Consider the following 20,739-nt stretch of genomic DNA (forward strand, 5'->3'; position numbering starts at 1 on the left):
TCTTCAAAAGCTGAAGTACTTAACTCCTCCCACCCCTGATTTCATACACTGCAATCTACTACAGAACTTCCCTCACAAAGAACAGGAGGATCTTGCAGTTAATCTGAAGTTTCCCAAGGCTAAGTTCAAAAGCCTGAGCTCAAAGTTCAAAAAGCCTGAGCCTAAATTGATTCAATCTTTGCAGGTTAGTCTAATATGCGTAGATTGAACCAATTTGCAGGTGAATAGGCATTCATTTTTGATTTTGAAAATGCAGGCACATGCCTGCAGTGGCTCAGGCCACAAGCCAGGGGTGGTAGAGCAAACCATTCTTTCCCTCCTGCAGTGGCCAAGGGAAGCTGAGCTGAGGGGGGATGTGACCAGGCCCTGGCAGGCTAACTATGTTTGGGGAGGGGTTTAAACCCCACCCTGGCCTGCAGGGACCCCAGCTGGAGGGGGAGAGGAGAAGCAGTCCTTGCAAGACTTTTTGGGGGAGGAGGGAATGTGGCCAGACCCCGACACCTGGCTGGCACTGAGCAGCAATAGTGGGGACATGTTGTTCCTCTGCAGCATCCAGGGGGTGCGGTGGCAGTGGACGCACGTGCCCCTGCGGCAGCCACCTGCTGGGCCCTGGGCCTGACAGTGCCTCCAAACAGGCCCAGGCAGCCACGGGCACAATTAACGCATCCTGCACGGCCAGTCCAGTTGCAAGGCGCCTGCCCACAGCTACAGCAGGATTGCATCTGTGCCGCTGCCCGACCAGCTGCTACCCGTGCACGCTGGGCTGGGCTGTCATGGAACTGCAGCTGGCTGGGAAGGGCCCTGCGCCTGTGCCCCAGACCCGGCCAGCCCTGATGTCTGCCAGCCTTGGCTGGGGCTGAGCAGGGCCAGCTGTGGGTGCTGCTGAGGTTGGGTGTGGAGGGGCCAGCCCAAACCATGGGGGCAGGGCCCTTCCCAGCTGGCTGTGGCTCCATGACAGCCTAGCCTGGCCTGGGAGCAGGGAGCAATCTGGGTGCACAGCTCCTGTGGCCTCAGTCCGAGCTGCAGCTGGCTGGGAAGGGCCCTGCCCCCACGGCCCAGCCCAGGCCAGGCCGGGCCAGCCCCTCCACATCACACTCAGCAGAGCCTGCAGGCCAGCCCGGCTCAGCCCCCAGCCACAGCCTCAGCTGCAAGTGAGGCAGGCAGATGGCAGGGCCATGCTGGCCGGCATCTGGCTAAGCCCTTGCCCCTGCCGCTATAGCAGCAAGTGTGGGAGTTACCCTGATGGGCTGCTCTGCCCGGCTCCAGTCCCCTGGGGGAAGAGGGGAGGGAGGGAGAATAAACCTCCACCCGGGCTCTTCGATTTAGAGGGCTATGCCAGGCCAGCATCTGGCCACGCCCCACCCCTGCTCCAGCTAGACAGTAGAGGGCCAGGGCTAGACCTGCTCTCTGGAGCAGACAGCACAGCCCAGCCCAGGGCTGCAGAGCATGCTGGGATGCTGGGGGACTCTGATTTACTTAAAACAGGAAGGGTTTTGGGACAGAAGTTCCATAAATTGGTTGGAACACAATCAGTCAAGTCTGATACTACATTCAGCCAGGTTTATTTTAAGCCCATTTTGGCCATTTTGAAACTGGTTTATGTGCACTGAACTTATGTTCTGTTACAGGTTTAAACCAGTTTCTGATCACTTAACCTAGTTTATATGTAACTTCTGTCCCTAGTCCAAATCTAGGCTGGTTTGGACCAAAGGTGGAGGGCTTTCCAAGGCAGTAGCCGCCCTATCACTCATAATTTCTTTCTGACAGGCTACTTTAGATGTTTCCAATTGCTTGCAGATATTATATGATCATATCAGCTATAATATATCATGGGGGAGACCTGCTATACCTCTAGTCTGTGCTGGAATGCTTTACTGGAGCACTGATGGAGATCATGTGAAATATATTTAAGTTGGTTTCCTCTATCCTTCCCCCCACAAATCAGTGAAAGTGAAGACACTCTACATTCAGCTCCATAGCCTCTTGCAATACTCTATCACCTTTTCTGGAGATGAGCACTGAACAAATAGGGAACAAGGAGAAGACTGAAAAAACTTGCAGGCTGGATAAAACTTGCAGGTTGCATGATAGAAAAAAAAAGAGAGCAGCAAGAGGTTGTGGTGTTTCTTTTTCACCGTTTTTGCAGCACTTTAATGACTGTGGGATTTCAATGCTTTATTTTTTCCCCTCGAATTATGAGAGTTACCAATAACAGCCCTCTCAACTTGCCTGTGGGCCATGCTCCATTGGATGAAAAATCCTGCCTTACTAGAGCGACGTGGATATTTATCTAAGTTGTAATATAACAAATAGTTAATCACCTCCATATTAAGATCACATTAATATGAGGTTAAAAACTCTCAGTCCACTCCAAAATACTGCCTTATGAACAGACTATTACAATGTAAGTGAGAGGGCGAGAAACACACACAAACTTAGAATTTAAATACATGTAAGTAATTATTCTAAATGAAGTGGTCATCCAAAACAATAGGCTTTGTCTGTCAAACGTTCTGATTTCAATGGCCACTGCTATTCAGTTTGAAAAAAAGAAAATGAATCGTTTTTGAGTAATGCAACAGACCTATGATTGACATTAGTATGTGTTATGAATCCATGTCTAAATTTTCTAGACATTAAAACCAAATATAATTTGACTGAAGTGATTACTTCCTATGATTTTTTCCATTATTCTTCACCTAGCTTTCTCTCCCTTTTTTGGGTTTAGGCACACAGCTAATAATCATGTTTTCTGATAGCAGCAGTGGCAGTACTGAAGTTTACTGGGTTAGATCATCTTTATGTATCCTGTCTGGAGCATATAATATCAACTACTGCATGTGCGGGCCGGGAGCGATCCGGGCCCTTTTTCGCGCCACGCGGGCTGTGGCCAGCAGCCCGGGCACGCTGGGTCGGAGAAAACAGGCGACACGCTAGAATTAGGCACAGACGCTTAATGGTTGATTCAAGATTGTTTACTTACACCAAAGATGGTCGCGGTGCAGGCTGGACAGTTTCCCAGGCACAGCTCCACTTAAATCCCCAGTTTGAGGACTCAGACTGTACTCGGATCACTCCCACGGAGTTGTCGAGGCTCCGTGGATCCTTTTGCGTGCAGGGAGAGGGATACGTCGAGGATTGCGAACGGCGATGGGGAGAGGCTAGAGGCTGATCAGACCCCTGTTGCCTGCTTGAAATGCACTGGGTCCGATAGGCTCCGCAGCGCTTAGAGATCTTCACACAGCGTGAAGTCTCCTCCTCCTGGTGTTCGTGGAGTCCTCCAACTTGGGCGGAAACCATTCAAGCCTTTTATACGGCTAGCAAGCCAATCGCTAGCTGCCACGTGTGAATAATTTCACGCAAGCCAATAATGGGGCTCGAATTATAATACAAATGCCGGGAACTCTTTGCAAAGTGCATTTCTTAGCTGCAAAGAAGAAATGCACACTGCAAAGAAAGCTACAAATTGGCAGGAAAATAATTCAGTGGTGCCAAAGCACACACAAAACAAAAATCACACCTTTGGGTTGTGACACTGCAAAAGACAGGAAGCTAAACTGGTCAGTATTGCAAAACCTCTGTACCAGTATTGTGTGTTACAATTTTTACACCAAGTCATTCAGTTTTTACCTTAGGCCACTCTTCTGTATAAAGAACCACATAGGCAGATATTTGTATTCCATAGACACTAAGTAGCTTGAACATGGCTCCAAGAAAATGCCGGGATCCATGTCCAAATTCTTCATTACAGGATTGGGCACTTACTCCTTACAGTTGGATGGGAAGCTTTTCCCTTTTTATTAGGGTCTGTCTAAATCAAGCCATTAAAATAATTGGCTTCTAATTAAAATATGACATTATCAGAATAATAGATCTCGAGGTTACTAGAATATACCATTCATTGATTTTTAGAGCTGGGCAAATAATTTAAAAACTTTCTGTGAATATTAATTCATCTTCTAAAAATGAATTTGCTTTGGTTGTATCTGTGCCCCTTCTGTCCTTGCTGTCTGTGAGCATATGAGTTATTGAATTTTGCCTAGCATAAATGTCAGAGGAAGCCAGTTTCATGGCTGAGAATTTGTGGAAACCAAATATTAAATCCTCATACTTCCGTATTTGCTCTGGAACGACTTGAACATTCATCCGCTCGGGGAGTGGAGGAGTGTTCCATTGATCCCAGTGATCTGCAGAGAATGTGCTGGTGGTGCAAAGAGAGCTGGCTGGTCCCATGGTAACAGCTTTCATTTTCAGCTTCTAAGAGCTGATGTTACTTTTCTAAGCTTATTTTTTGTGTAAGCAGTTGTGTTAAATTGTGGAGGGAGTAACTAAGTATGCTGCCAAGCTGTAACTTCCAGCGGAAAGGGAAGAATTGTTGGTCTCTTCTTTTGCTATTTGCAAATGGTTTAAAAGGAGTATCTTGATCACTCCAGTGTCTCCAAAATCAATTAAACTGTCAGTAAATCTATATCTGAGCATCTTCTTCCTGGGTCAGCTTCTTCAGCATGGACACAACATTCAGGGATTTCTCATCCCTTTTCTTTGAAAACCAAATCTGCTTATAACTGGGATTAAACTCAGCTTCTCTACTTCTTTTTTTGTGGAAGGAGGATTTTTTTAGGTTTCCATTAACCCTTTTTCATTGGATGCATGGAATTAATGCACCATAAGGTAAAGTTTCCCATGTGATCACAGCTGGGATGGGTAGCATTCACAAACCAGTATGTCCAGAGGTGCAACACAGCAGCTTTGTGTTCTGGACAATGGCAGACCATGGGACAACAGTAGCCTCTGGCTAGCCTAGCACCAGTGGCAGCTGCTATTTTTTGTACTCAATCCCTAAGTTAGCACCTGGAGCTGCTGCCCCAGTTTTCCCACCTTAGTTAGGCTACTAAGGGCTCTTACACAAGTTACATTTTTCACATGGTCTGGCCCCTGAAAGTGCTCTACAGTTGCAACATAACACACATTCTTGGCTGCAGATTGCTTTTCAAAGGGTCGATTGTGTGAAATTAACCCTCAGCAAATCAGCTATTGGCTGAAGGCGCTTTCGAACAGAGGGCCTTAGGGAACATGTGTTCAGATTCTGTCGAGGATTCGTTTTTCATGCCTTTGCAGGGCTGGGCTGGTGCTCAGACCAGCGAGCACTAGCCGGGCTCCACCCCTGGGGCTGTCAGCAGGGGAGGGGGAGAGGAGAGGGCAGCACGCAGCTGCTGGCTGTGCCTTGCTGCAGCTGGAGCTGGAGGTGGGGAGCAGAGTGGAATGGAGCACATTTACCTTGTGGACTCCCCCCCAGCTACCCTGGCTGGGGTACTGGGGGGAGCTGGGTCAGGCCCGCAAGGCAAGGGCTCTGTTCTACCCTGCCTCCCTCCCAGCTCTGGCCACAGCAAAGCCCAGCAGGCAGCTGCATGCTGCCACTGTCAAGAGGCCTAGGTGGGGGTGGGGGCAAGAAGCCACCATTACCTTGCAGGCCCAGCCCAGCTCCCCACAATGCCCCAGCTGGGGTAAGGGGGCTTCATTCCATGATAAAGTCCGGCCAGCAGCTGCAAGTTGGCTGCTGCATGCTGCTGCTGCTTGCCAGGGCCAGTGCAGGGGTAGGCTCTAGCTGCCCCCCTCTTGATCCAACAGGCAAACGTGATTTACTGGAATGAAAAATTCCAGCTATGATTACTACTAGTAGCATTTATGGTAATTGATCCTAGCAACAGTTGTTAAGAAAGACCCTCCCTCCCAGTAACGAAGTGGACTATTAAATTAAAAGTGTGCTGATGGTTTACATCCTAACCCATATAGTTTAAAGTGTTTAGCCATTCTACTATATTAGATAATCTATACTGTAAAGGGAATTTGATGTATAGCAATGTTTCCCAAATGCTTGCTATCTAGGACACAATTTTTGCTGGACTGAAATTGGTATGCTTCACTCTTGCACCCAAAAATGAGGGGGTATCCCCCCCCCCAACACATCACATATTTCATTCCCCTATCAGAGGAAATCTGTGATGCTGAGATGTACTGTTAAAAATGACACCAAATATATATTTTGTTAAATAAAGAATTAGTTTTCATATGAGTGGTTTTCAACCTTTTTAACCTCAAGGCCCCCTCCATAACTTTTTCTGAATACCATGGCACCCCAGTTGAGATAGATCTAAATGCAGAAAAGATATGGAGGGGGGCTTCAGGCTAAAAAAACTGAGAATCACTGATCTAGCTGGTGGCACTAAAGGGTGGTAGTGCAGGACCTCTTCCTGATGTGCCCTGCTCTTTCTGCCTTTGGTCTGCCCCCTTCTGCCTCTGGTCTGTACCTCATGGGGCAAGGGAAGTCACCTCTGCTGAGGTTGCTCCTGGAAGGTCTTACATGCCAGCGACCACCCCATGGCTTCTCCTGCTGGCCCTGGGAGGATGGGAGAAGTGGCGGGGATGAGCCAGGCTACAAAGTGCCCCTCTTCTGTGCGTAACCCTTCTGTCAGGCACCAAGGGCAAAGTTCACCTTAAGAGTTTTATGCAAATTGATTATCTTGGCTAGAGTCCCTGAAATCTGGGAAAATAATTTCTGCCTGGGTGTTCCAATGTGAACAAACTTTTCCACTCCCAAGCAGCATCAAACTATATCAGGATTTATTAATGGGGGGAAGGGAAATGGGATAACATATAAGAACCCCTTAATAATCAGTAGTCCACCTCAACCTACTCCTAACAGTTCAGCACAATCAGTAGGTTCAAAGTTCTCACTTAACCCCACACAGAGTGACCAGAGTAGTCAGTAGTGCTCATCGGGTCAGATCAAGTGTAGTCCTATGCTTGTCTGGCAGGGGAAATACCATTATCACTACGGTGGCTTCCTAGTCACACCTGGGGAAGACGAGATAGTACCTGCATAGGTAATGCATAGTTAACCTTGGCTTTATGCCTGCTTTATGGAAATGGGAGACTCCTCCCTAGTTTGCTCCTGGGGCCTTATGGCTGAGGGCAAGCAAAACTTAGGGGCATCCAAACCCCAATCATCCGGGCTTGGGCTTGCAAGTAGGGTGCCTACCAAAGGATTTGGGAACATCTGAAGCCCCAGATGGGGCTGGAGGATGTTTGCCAGTAGTAGGGCCACTTATGGTTCTGGACTGACTTATAGATTTGCAATTGATTTGGCTAATTTGGTTTGAAATATGGAAAATTAAATTTAACCATTTTTTTTAAAAGCTCTTGGCCCAAAGTGTCCCTTGCTTCACCCCTGCTGGGACAATGCTCCACCATTGCTGTTGCTACACCTCACCACTGCTGAGGGGTGCTGTTCTTTGCTGCTCCTCACCAGCTGCTCCTTACTGCTACCAGGGTTGCTCCTTTTCTGTGATTGCAGAAGCAACCCAGCTCTTTTAGATGCAATTGCAGCTCTCTTAGGATCTGGCAGGTCCTGAGAAGGCAGATTCTTCTAAGGATTTCAGCTATTCAGCACCAAGGGGGTAACAGGCTCAGGCTGAAACCACTAAAAGGATTTCTACATCACCAGCACTTATCCCTTTATGGTTGGAGAATGAGACACAATACCATCCCTTTTTTTAAAAAGAAATTGTTCATGTTCCAAGCCAAATCAGCTGAATCAAATCCAAATCTGTGAGTCAGTCCAGAACTGTAAGTGGCCCTATAACTAGCAAACATCCTCCACTCCCAATACCATCCTCCTAGGAGATGTCCAACCTAGAGCTTCTTCTCCCTCATTTATGATTCTTTGGTCTGCGGGGTCCCTTCACCTTCGGCTTCCACAAAAGTCATGGCAAGCACTGAGCCCTCAGCTACATTTACTCAGTGTGTTCGTACAACATTGGTCCTCTTATGAACTTTACAATCTTAGAAGGCAGGGCCAATGCACACAAACCTGACTTCCCTGCTTTTATATTCAAAATGTTAAAAACAGTTACAACACGTTACTACAGTCAAAACAAGCACAAAAGTGTCTCTCTCTCCTTTGCCCATGCATACCAATCATGGTGGCATGCAAATAAGCACCACAGAGAAGGTGTCACACAAGTACAGTCGCAACAAGGTCACATGTGCATCCTCCTGCCTGATTGCAGCAGAGCATGCAGCTAGGAGCATGGGGTGGGGAAGGGGGAAGGCACAGGGGTTGGCTGGGGCAAGAAAGGTTGGGGAAGGCAGCAGCAATCGTGACAGTTCTCAGAGGAGCAGCTGCTGGAGTAGCTGGGGCAGGCACAACATGTCGGACAGGGAAGGAGAGGATTTACTTCCTTGGGTAGGGAGATCTCATGGCATATTTCCATCGCTCTAGCGGTGCAGTGGTATGCTGCGGCTACCCCTTTAGAACAACTGGTCTATAGGAAAGCCTGACTACTTAGCAAAGTGTGCTTCAGCTGTAACTTACCCAACGTGGTATATCTAGTCAGAATATTGTAACGAACCTGTTTAGTTAGTGGATTAGAAGGGACTGTTTTAGAGCTATTTATTCCTAACACACTCATAAGTATAGGCATTAAAGGATATGAGGAGAAAGAGATGACTAATGATACCCTAGAGTTACCATTGCCTCTCTCTTCCTTTAAACAGCTGCTAAAGCCAAGTGGGTTTTCTTATTCAGATTCATCAACAAAACTGCAGTCTGAATAGCCACTTTTAAACACTAAGTGGAATTTGTCTTTATTGGCACCTGTCCTTGGCAATAAAAGAAAAACAAAGAAAACAACTCTGGAAAATTATCAACTCTAATATGAAAGCAGCAGCTGTTCCTAATGATATACAAGTGACTGCAGGGAAATTGATTTAGGGGGAGCAGAGACAGGAGGAAGCATTGCTTATAAGAAAGCTTTACTATGTTATTTTTTGTCCAAGTGTTCCCTTCTTTACTTATTATGAAAAGTTGGGGTTTTTTGTGGGTTTTTTTTTACTATATTTAGTTGGCTGGATCCCTTTTATTTATGGTTAAAGATAGCTAAAAACCTCAACCTTTGCAGAACTTATGATTTTTAGAATAATCTTTGAACACTGTTTAGAGTTACAGAGTCAGAGAGGAGTGGGGCTGGAAGGACCTCCAGAGGTCATCTAGTCCAGCCCCTTCATTCCTTTAATAGGTCTAGCTTAACTTTATCTTCTTTAGACCTAAGCTATATTTGGAAAAGGTTGTATGGTTTTCTTTAATTCTATTGGTTAGCTCAGGCTTTTGAGATAATGGCTGCTTGCAGACATGATAAACCCAACCAGCACTTTAAACTCAGCACGCCCAGAGCACGTCAAGCCCAGACCATGCCCAGAAAAGGCAGTATGGTATTTGGACCTGGCTCGCCCAATGTCTGTATAGATTGGGCGCTTTAGTGGAGGTTTTTTTACACTTCTATCTAATAACTGACTGAATCAGCTTTAGATAAAATCGCCAAAAAGCTCCACTGAAGTGCCTGATCTATATAGATGCTGTGGAGCCAGGTCTAAGTAATACTCTGTTTCTTCTGGTAAAGTGCGACTTTGGGTTTTTTTTACATCTGTCAGTAGCCTGTGAGTATTATTTACTATTATTTATTGTGGATTACTAATCATTATGAATGATGTATTATGCATACTAAATAATAGTAAAAATATCCACTTGTTTTCCTTTACCATAATAATGGGTTGTTTTTTTTAAGCGATATTTTACTCAGGCCCCCTCTATATGTTACAGGTGCTGTGCAATTAACTAGTTAGTTGCACAATTACCTGGAGACTAGCTACAAGTGTAAAAGTAGCTATCACACAATAAAAAGTTCCAATCAGCTATGAAGTTAGACCTTGAAAATGTGTACAAACTTTATAGTTGGCTGATACTGAGCTTTAAATTGCATGTGTAGCAAGGTCTCTGAGGCTGGGAGTCTCATCAGCTGACAGGGCTCCCCATTGCAGGGGTGCACCATGCCCAGCATAAAACCCTTGAGCTGTGGGGATCTTGGTCTTTGCAATCCCCAGGACTCAGGCATGCATGAAACCCTCTAGACCCTGGGGATCATGGCTGCCACAATCCGTGGGGTACGGAAACCCCCCACAGGGCAAGAGGACTGTGGTGATCCTCTGGTCCAGGGGTTTCCCACACCCATGGGGCAAAGGGATCACCCTGTGGTAATCCTCCAGCCGTGAGGATTTCCTCACATCTCCAGGGTGGGGGTATCGCCCCTGCAGCAGTTCTCCAGCCCTGAGAGTGCATGGGGTGCCCCTCTGTCTAAGAGCCCATTAACTGGGGTGTGTGGGGCTCCCAACCACAGGAGCTTGCTTCTTGTTGGTGCAGGGGGAGCCTGGGATTGGGCTCCCCCTGGACCACCAATAAGGTGTGATTGCATCTAATGCATGTGTGTCATGGCAGGAGGCATGACTGTGAAATTGCACATTAGATCCCATCGCACATTTACCTGCACGTATAGAGGGGGTCACAGTAATTCAAATAAAAACTGAGCTCTTCACTTTCTGCTTCTGTGCATTCCTATTTGTTTCTCTTGCACATCTATTTTCATTATTTGTATGCAAGGCTTTTTGTTCCTTAATAGTGTGGATCTGCAACATATTGATCCTTTGCTATTATTTCTTTCTACGATTCCTTCACCCACATTTATTCCCATTGCATAGTATATAGGAACTTAATTGCCTAATATTTGTGTTTCTGAAAGAAAATAACTGTTTGTTGTGATATAGCATGGAACTTTTCTGTTATCTACTTCTTATCAATGATTTCTTCCCTATTCATGAAAGAAGATACACAATGATTTCTTAGTTATTTTAATCATGCTGTTGTCACCTGTTTTCCAATGACCTATACCTGGATTTGTCACCTATCTGAAACAGAATGTTAGTTATGAAAACTATCAATTAGCATCAGTAAGAAACAGTATTATTTTAGGAGAAAGCCACAACCACAAGAGAGCCATATTATATCATTGCATTCATTTGGATTTGAGGTTTGGTTCAGGCCTCTGAATGGTGATGTAGCTTAACCAAATGTTACAAATATTACTGTAGTGTTGTTGTAAAGACATCTTTTCAAAGCAATAATTTTAGATTTTGTTGGCTCCAAATGTTCTTCTTATTTCTTTTGCAAAATTATGGTGTGTTTGTTTTGTTCTGCAAATAAATGTGAAAAAATCAATTAGCTGAAGGTCTGCAGATGGACTTAGTTATTACATTTGTTATAACAAAGCCATCATGATTAGTTGATCTCTTTTACTTCAGAAATTATTTAACGATTAAGGAAGTATGTTTGGGTTAAGAGGCTAGTATTGTATCTGCCATGTTGGTCACTTCATAGCAAAATTATTGCCTTATGAGTGACTGCTTAATGTGGTCAGTCATGGCATGACATAGAAAACAATCCACTTTAAATGGTAAACTAATCTTGTTTCATTTATTCCCCAGTGCTGGGTACAATCCAAGTACCAACAAGGATACCATCTCTGCCTTGGATTATCAGGGTCCAAAACGCAAACTTTACAGTGCTGTACCTGGAAGACTTTTTATCGTTGTAAAGCCATATCAACCTCAAGGAGAAGGGGAGATTCACCTGCACAAAGGCGACAGGGTAAAAGGTTAGTCTTGTCTTTTAATTAATCCCTGCATAAGCACACCATTTTTAAAGATCTACACTTTCTCATTCATTTTATAATAATAATTGATTCCGCTTAGCTCATATTTTAATGGATCTCCAGTATTTTTCGTACCAGACTGCTAATAAGTAATGTACTTATGTATAAACTGTAAATAAATATACCTGTGCATGCATCTACACATACATATATAAATGTAATCATTGATCTTGCATCAAGTTCTCTGATGTATGAACCAAGTTTGGCATGGTAATCAGTATCAAGAAAACTGTTGTCATGTCACAGGGCACCAACACCCCACCCAAAATCTACGTCAATAATGAAGCTCTGGACAAAATAGATTACTTCTGCTGTCTCAGCTCAACTCTTACCAGCTCACTTAGCCTTGATAGAGAAGCTAATAGGAGAATCGGCAAAACCTCTGTCACCTTTGGCAAAATTACCTCGTGTATAGAACAACGAGCTTTTAACCCTGAACACAAAGGTGTCTGTTTATCAAGCTTGTGCCCTCAGTACCCTCCTTTATGGCTGTGCAAGCTGGGTCATGTTCTCCAAGCAGGAGTGGAGATTGAACAGCTTCCACTTTTGCTGTCTCAGATAAATCCTTGGAGTCATTTGGGAACAACGAGATCCTTGAGATAACTGGCCTACAGTCTATACAGACTATGCTGGATGCTCGCATGGTCTGCTGGCTGAGACATGTGGAGCACATGCCTGAAGATCATTTGCTGAAGGCTATACTCTATGGCCAACTCAAGAACCACCCCTAACACAGAGGAAGGCCAAAGCTCTAATACAGTGACAAGGTCAAGCAAGGTCTCAAGAAATTCAGTATTCTCAGTGACAGCTGGGAGAACCCCGCCTACAAATGCTCAGTCTGGAAGGTGGGTCAAGGCTGGTGCAGTCACCATGTGGAGCTATCAGAGAGCCCAGGCTGAGGTTCCCAGGCAAGCCAGGAAGCAGAGTATGCTTCAGCCTCTATCTGGCAAGTGGACTTGTAGCCACTGTGGGAAGATTTGCTGCTTGTGCATTGGGCTCTTCTCCCACACCACTGCCAAGCACCACTGGCTGACTGTGATATGTTTCCTTTCATCTATCAAGATGTTGGATGACCTATACTTTTATATTTTGCAATCCAAGTATATTCAATTAGCATTTTTTCTCCTGGACAGTTTATACTATTTATGGGTGCCATAAAGACTCAAGCAGTAACAATAGCACCTTCCTCTGCTTAGAATAGGAGGATCAATACTGTAATTATTACAGTGACAAGTACTCAGTTTTAAGGTTGTTTTAAGCACACAGGCCCATCTCACAAGCTCAGGAAGGAAGAAGTGCCATACTAGCATCTGTTTCAGACCTAGGGCACATGACAGACCCTTACAAACTTTTCCTCACTGTTTTGCCTGTCAGAAGCATCCACAGTTAATAGTAGGAGAGTATTTTTTGGATGAAAAGAAAATTGGTGGTGAGCAGAGAGCATCACAGCTAAGACCATGATCCTCTTTAGGATTAAACTTCTATTACGGCTTTGAAGACAGCAGGTTCATCTTGGATCGGGGCAGGCAAAGTCCAGCCCCTGGGCCAGATCCAGCCAGCAGTGGACTCCATTTCCCAGCAGCCCCTGCCCGCATGGCTGGGGCTGGTTTCCATGGAGACCCCAACAACAGCCATGCTACAATAGTGCAGGGCTGGGTTTCCATGGAGACTGGCCCCAGCAGCACTGGCAGGGCACGCAGTAAGGTGGGGAGCTGCTCTGGAGCTGAGCTGGGATCTTGTAGTGGTGATAATGTGGTCCGAAGCTGGGGCAGAGCCATGATCTGCTGCCTGCAAGCCCCTGCCCAGAGCATCCAGGCTGCAGATCATAGATCTGCCCCAGCTCCCAACCATGTTGTCAGCACTGCAAGATCCCAGCCTGGCCCCAGAGCAGCTCCCTGCCCTGCCGCACCCCTTGCCAGTGCTGCTGGGGCCGGACTCCACAAAAACCCCGGCCCTGTGCTATCACAATGAAGCTGCTGGATTCTCCATGGAAACTGACCCCAAACACATGGTCAGGGGCTGCTAGGAAATGGAGTCCGGCACTGGCCGGATCCACCATTCTGCCCACCCCTGTCTTAGATGTAGCAGTGGTATTGAGAACTTTGCCTTTAAGAGCTCAGTTTCTTGGATAGAGAGTTTAGATGAGATGTTATACAGCTCTAGCTGTGGTTTTGCACAGCCAGTTAAAAACTAAGTACTTAATAAAGCTGATCTGTTGCAAGTAGCTTGACTAATTAATGATCATTCAACACCATATAGTACCAGAAGTAAAAAAGTTTAGAAAATATTCCATGTGGAAAAATGGAGCAGATAAAAGCTAAAGTTCTTCCCAAGATGAATGGAAGATGTTGAAAATAACTTTACTTTCTATTTCCAAGCAGTGCCTACCAGCAAAAAGGCAGGCATTGAAAAGGTAGCTTTATTTCTGAGAATGGCTTTATTTTTGAACAACTGATGTGGTTAGTATTTTCAGTCAGGCACAGCAATGGAGGCTAACTACCAAGCTTTAGTACAGAAATGTGAAGAGTACTACATTCTTCCTAAGAATAGAATTACAAGAAAGATTTGTTCTTAATTAGAGGTTAAAGAAGGAAGGTAAAACAATAAAAGAGTGTGAAGTGATGCTGAAGAGCCAAACTTTGGGCATATTTGGGCACTGAGTCCCTGATGAGAGACCAGGGTACAGTTGGAATCTGAAACAGAAACTTAGGAAGATTATTGGAAGATTCAGGACTAACCTTGACAAAGCATTTACACTTTTCCCACCCCAGACTAAAACTTATAGAGGGTGAAAACTGCTTGGACACCAGTGCCTTAATTGGGAATCCAAAACACCGTATTTACCTGAATATAAGATGACCCCCAATAATTAGATTCTTTATGGAAACTATATAAATTTGTTATGATTTTCCAGGTATAGAACTAAGTATTGGAGGGTTGTCTTGAATCCCACCCCCCACTCCTCCCCCACAGCTACATAAGGGAAAGCAGTGGCTGGGAGGAGGTCAGGTGGCCCCCTTGCCCTATGCTCCACTCACTTCTTGCATCTGAAGTCTTCCTGTCCTGGCTGCCACCTTTACCCACCCAACAGCTCTCCCCAGTCTCTGCCTCTTCCCCACTCTGCCCCCAATCTCTGCCTCTACCCCCTCCCCTTGCTTCCCCTAGTCTCTGCCTCTTCCCTACCTGCTCCCCATTCTCTGCCTTTTCCCCTCCCCTCCTCTGCCCCGCTTTACTGTCAGACATTGTTCAGGCTACTTTCTCCTGGAGCACAGTACATGGAAACTCAGTTCTTGCCTGACTATGCAGGAGGCAAGGACTGAGCTCCCACTGCGAAGCCAGCATTTTATTTTCAGTAAGTTTTTATGTTTTTCAGGTGATTCTGTGGGAAATTGCAGCAAATGCCATTTTTCATGGCAATTGCAGAAACCACTGGTTTTCGTGGTTTCTGCAAAAATTGAAAAGCGCAATTTTAAGTAGCTCCCTAGACATGCCACATTTTTTTTATGATAGTTGAGTCATCAGGGTCCTGGCATGTGCCTTCTGAAAAATACTATTAAACATCCACATTAAACACCCCCTTTCGGAGATACTGGAAGCATCTATACATGCACTTTACTAATTAGCTCCTCAGTAAAGATTCACCATCTACACATGTGGTGCTATTAGGCTGGAGTAAACTAATTAACTCCACCATAGGATAATATTGCCTGACACAAGTACTATCCTATGGTGGAGTTATTTATTGCATTTATTGCATTGTAACACACATGTAGATAGTGACAGGGGCTGGCTGGGGCATGAGGGTGCTACAGTGAAGGAGATGCCTGCCAGTTATGGGTAGCCATGCACTATAGCACCCTTGTGCCCCAGCCAAACCCTTCATAGCACATTGGGCATGGGTGGAGCAGTGCCAGGCTGGCAGGCTGACCCCCCCTGAGCTCCCTGCTAGCCAGGGCTGTGCCGCTATGGCTCAACACGCTGTGGTTCCAGGCTCACGTGTAAACACTGTACTCGTGAGCAATAAACTGTGACATAAACTGCTCTGGAGTTTATTCTGCCATGCTAATTGCACATGTAGATGCTCCCACTGTGTCTACCTCTGTCATATAAGGTGTGCTTGTCTTAGGATCATAGGAAAGTAGAACTGAAAGGGACTTCACAAGATCATATAATCCAGCCCCTGCTCCAAGTAGGATAATCCCTGACTAAACCATTCCAGCTAAGTGTCTTTCCAACCTGCTTATATCAAAATCTTTGAACAAGAAATGCATTAATTGAGACAGTTTTTCACTCCACCCCAAGGATCATTTGTAGAGGAAGAGTTCCGTACTTAAGGTACTTTTATTGTCTTTCTGTAATCTACCACACAACACCACCTTTCCAAATGGGAAACCAACATGTCACTGATAGTCAAAATGGCTCCTTAATAAGGCATTTTCCTACACTTTGTCTAATGCCCCCCCAGTCTAGAGCAAAATCTGCCCAGAACTTTCATTTATCAGGTCAGAATAGTAACAGACTTCTGGAAGAACTAGTTAACAAATCTAATCCAGAGTCCCAGATTTATTTTATGCAAAGACTTGAAAAGGATAATTTAGGATGGAAAATGTTAGTTTGTCGTGTAAGGTGTGTGTGACCTGGCCAACACCACAGGTCACCAGTTCCCCCCGGCTGCTCGTGTGGTCCTTGCTCTGTGGAGAGTTGCTCTTTCATGTCCCTAATGCAGCATCAACAAAAAATGTGCCACCAAAACCCATGTGAGCAATGATTTGGAGTGGTTAATTGAGTATGATGTTGAGCAGAAGCTGCAGTGAAGGAGACTAGCCCTCTGTACAGAGTCAGAATAGGCTGAAGCATCCAGAGATGATCAGTGTGCTATTAGGAAAACATGAAACAGATTGCACAGATGAGCAATCTCCCAGACCACAGGCCACAGGTTGCTGATCCTTGTTGCTAAGGGATACATAATTGTTAATATGATTTAGTAAAGACAGCACAAGAGCACACCAAATCTAAAACTAAACAAACAAAACAACCTGAGGCTACTGTTGTGCAAAGATGTCAAATATTTAAGGGATTTAAATCTGAATAAAGAGTTTGAAGAATTAAAGCAGTAAATTGAGGAGGCCCCCAGATGCATAGCACCACAACTCTCTACACAGGGCAGCTGCAAGATGCCCAGGCTGGCACCAACCCTTGCTAGGCGAATTGTGGCAGTGCAATTAGATGCTGATACGGTAATAGCCGCTTTTGCACCCCCCAAAAAAGCAATGCCTAGATCGGCTTCGAGGGTTCATACCCTCTCTTGTTAGACTGTTGGCCCCAGCTCTGATTAACTTTGAGGCTAAGGACAGAAGTAACACATAAACCAGTTTAAGTCATCAGAAACTGGTTTAAACCTGTAACAGAACAGATGTTCAGTGAACATAAAACAACTTCAAAATTGCTGAAACTGGTTTAAGATAAACCTGGTTGAATGTAATATCAGACTTAACTGATTTGGGTCAAACCAATTTATGAAACGTCTGTCTCAGACCCCTTCCTGGTTCAAGTTAAATCAGAGTCCCCCAGCATCCCAGCATGCTTCCCATCCCTGGTCTGGGCTGGGCTGGGCTGTCTGCTCCAGCAGAGAAGGGGAGGGGGCAGGAAAAGGACTTCCCGTCCCCCTCTCCCCCACAGCAAACCTCAGGCTGCTGTCTGGGGGCAGGGAGGGGGTTAAACCCTCCTTCCCCCAAGTAATGAGCTGTCCTGTGTTGCTAAACTTACTGCTGGCTGCAACTGTGGACTACAAATCCCAGGGGCACCAGGAAGTAGGAAGAGGAAGTGATGAGCAACCCTGCAGAATCCTGGCATTGTGATTCTGGACTGCATATCCCAGGAACCTTGGGGGAAGCAGGAAGAGGAAGAGAATACACAGCCCATGCTAGCTGTGGGCCAGAAATGTGCTCTTGTGCACCCCCACCCAGCTTCTGGCCTGAGCCACTGAAGCTATGTGGCTGCATTTCCTGAATCCAAAGTGAATGTCTGTCCAGTTGTTTCTCAGTTTAATCTCTGTATCTTAGACTAGCCTACAAGGGCTGAATTGATTTAACCTCAGGCTTTTTGACTGTCTGTACTTAGCCTGAATGCACAAAACTAAGTTGTTCATGGATAGCTCCAGTGGGAACTTTGACATAATTCCCGTTCAACAATGTGACTCAGACTAAAATTAATGGTTTATGCATCATAGATACTAACATGAACTCAGTAGCAATGTGGTGTTCAAATAGAGAAGGAAAGTATTACTTTGTTCAATGGGAGTAAAAAAAGTTTGACGTCTTTATTAATGGAAATCCATTTTAGCTGTGACCAATGATAAGCATGGATTCCTTATTACTGTTACCAAAAGAAAACTGCAGCCCGTCTTGAAGAACACAGAGATTATTTCTTCAGCTACAAATGTATGGCTTGCTTATTGAATACAAACCTGAGAGAGGTTGTGTTGTTACAGGTTCACTCTCTAGAGCATTTAATCAAAGTACAGTGGAGTAAAGTCTAGATCCAAATGTTTGCATATGCCATTTTGATAAAAGGACCAAAGTAATAAATAAAAATAAAACCTGTCCAGTCTCAGATGAAATATATGCTAGGATTGTGAGAACTTCCACTGAAAACAAATCCTGCAGAAAGTCATTATGTATACACAATTGTTTGGATAGGATGTCACCAGCTCCATTATTGGTTTCAGGGTGAGCTCTCAGTATTTGATCAGATTTTGTTTAAAATGACCAAGATGATGATACCTAAGGTGTTACAGGAAAGTGTTGAACATCAAGGTCATTTAGAGATTGACAATTTTATGAGAAAGGCCAGAGACATTTTATACTGGTCTCAAATAAACAATGTCATTGAGGAACGTGTTATAGGGTATAGACAAACGTTCAGTTTGAGCACCAAAAATATCCACTGCCACAAAAAACTAGGCACAAAGGGGGACGTGCAGGTGTTCCAGCCCCCAGCTAGAGAGCAACATAGTTGTAAAGTCTTGAGCCACGGGCAAAAGAGAGTTGGTTGCTCCTTGGTCTCCCTTCCTCCATGGCAGTCCAATTCTTGAGAGCCTGTTCCCTGCCCTGCCTGGGAAAGGAAGAGAATCCAGTGATCAGCTGGCAGCTACTGAATAACAGCAGCTGCCAAGGACACCTCTTCTGCCTTGTAAGGGTGGTAGAGAGGAGAACTGTTTTCCTTGGCCCAGGGGAGATCCATGACTATGCAAAGGGCAGGAGACAGTGGCACCACCATTCAGATGATCCCTGGTCTACCCACAACAGTTCAAAAGTCAGGAGAATGCCCTCTTTCCAGGGTTTCCTTGGGACCATGCAAGGGCCACGGAGCAGTGGCACCACCACTTTAACTGTCCTAGGGAAACCTGAGATGGTTTCAACAGTAGCAGGGTCCATGCAGGGGTCCCTGACAGCATGCACGGGAAGGGACAGTGAGAGACTATGGGACACTGGGGATCCTAGTGACCTGTAATGCCATGGACAGGCATTACAGGCATTACACATGATGCTTGAAAACAGCTTTCAGGAGAAGTTGCTGTTCCAAGCAGCTAACCATTTGGAATCGCTAACATTTTTCTCTCACAAACCACTTGAACACCTTAGCTCCACACTTTTTGTGTCAGGAAAAGGGCATATCTCCTGACACAAATGTAACTCTTGTCTAAGGCTATAATCTGCAACATATGCGAAAAATATGCCAAGACAAATGGAAGAGCCTGGGAAAAAGTGCCCCCCCCCCACCGTGGAACAAATTAGGCATTTGTTCTGCTTATTTAATTTTGAAAACTTCTGTACTTCTTTTAGACTATTAGGCTGCTTACAAACATGGGAGGGGGGGAAAACCAAACAAACAGCGCTTTACTTTCAGTTCGGCACATGAACACCGCATACCTGCGGCAACTGGGGGGTCATGACAAGCTCCCGCAAGCGGCAGCAATGCTGTCAGTGGTGGGAGCGTGGCGTTGGCAAGCGGGGAGCTCCTGCAGGTGGCCACAGTGCTGTTGGCGGAGAGGGGCGGGCAGCGAGTGCTGACTAGCAGTCGCCGACGACCTGCAGACGCTGCCGGTAGCATCAGTGGTGGCCAGCGGCGATTGCAGACCACCTGCAGATGCCACTGGCAGTGTTGGCAGTGGGGGGTGGGCTGGCGAGCAGCGACTGCCCCAGGCACTGGTAGCAGTGTTGGCAGCACCTTTTCGCAAAGGGTGCACTACCACGCTTAGGGGGTGCATGTGCACCCACATGCACCCCCTATGTGGTGCCAATGGTTTGGCACATCCCCGCACTAAGCACAACACATGCCCAGAAGAGGCATTGCATCAGTTTGATCCGGCTCACCCAGCATTTGTATAGATTGCATACTTCAGTAGGGATTTTGTCACTTATCTTAAAAGCCCTGCTGAAGCATGTGATCTATACAGACAGTGGTTGAGCCAGGTCAAATTGATGCAATGCCTCTTCCAGTAAAGCTCTGTTTTGTTTTGTTTTGTTTTTTCCACATCTGTCAGCAGCCTTAGTCTCACTTCTCTGAGATAGTCTTACAAGAAGATGCTAAAACTAAACAGACAATTGTGCAAATCAAAGCTTTTTTTTGCTAGACATGATATATGTGTTATAGTAGGATCTATCATTGTTCCACAATTTAGTGGGCAGAAGTTCTCAGTGAAGTTTGAGTCCCATTTTCTGTATTCCAGCAAGTTGATGGAAAACAGTGTCAGAAAATGAAAGTGCCTATGAAAGGAAGCTGAGGAGTCAGACTCTCATCCATATTTAGCTGTGCTAAATTACAAGACAGCACCAGTGAAGTGAAGTATGGGTTGTCACCTGCTTGTCTTTTGTTCAGCAGAATACTGGCAATGACAAAAGTGCCGGCACTGTTAGACACTGATGTCAGAGTCAGTGGGAATTGCTGAAATACAAAGAGACAAACAAGACAATACAAAACAAAAATCAGTATAATCTGAAGTCTTGGGAGTAGCCACAACTCCATGAGAGCAATGCTGTGCTTATCTGTGATAAGAACAAGGATTATAAACTGCCTGGGTGTCACAGGCATGGAGGCCATATGATGTTGTTTCCCTAAACAGCATATACAGCAGGAA

At 45.4% G+C, this 20,739-nt stretch overlaps 1 protein-coding gene across 9 annotated transcripts in view; it reads left to right on the top strand.

Moving 5' to 3' along the window:
- SHANK2 (SH3 and multiple ankyrin repeat domains 2) overlaps positions 1 to 20,739 on the top strand; it is an 810,144-nt gene that overhangs the window by 407,098 nt on the left and 382,307 nt on the right. For all 9 annotated transcript variants that reach the window (XM_014517615.2, XM_025197122.1, XM_014517581.2 and 6 more), the window contains one exon: positions 11,374 to 11,543. In XM_014517615.2, coding sequence (XP_014373101.1) covers positions 11,374 to 11,543 — 170 coding nt within the window. The remainder of the gene's footprint in view (positions 1 to 11,373; positions 11,544 to 20,739) is intronic.

Source organism: Alligator sinensis, unplaced genomic scaffold, assembly GCF_000455745.1.
Source record: "Alligator sinensis unplaced genomic scaffold, ASM45574v1 scaffold442_1, whole genome shotgun sequence".
Classification (NCBI taxonomy): Eukaryota; Metazoa; Chordata; order Crocodylia; family Alligatoridae; genus Alligator; species Alligator sinensis.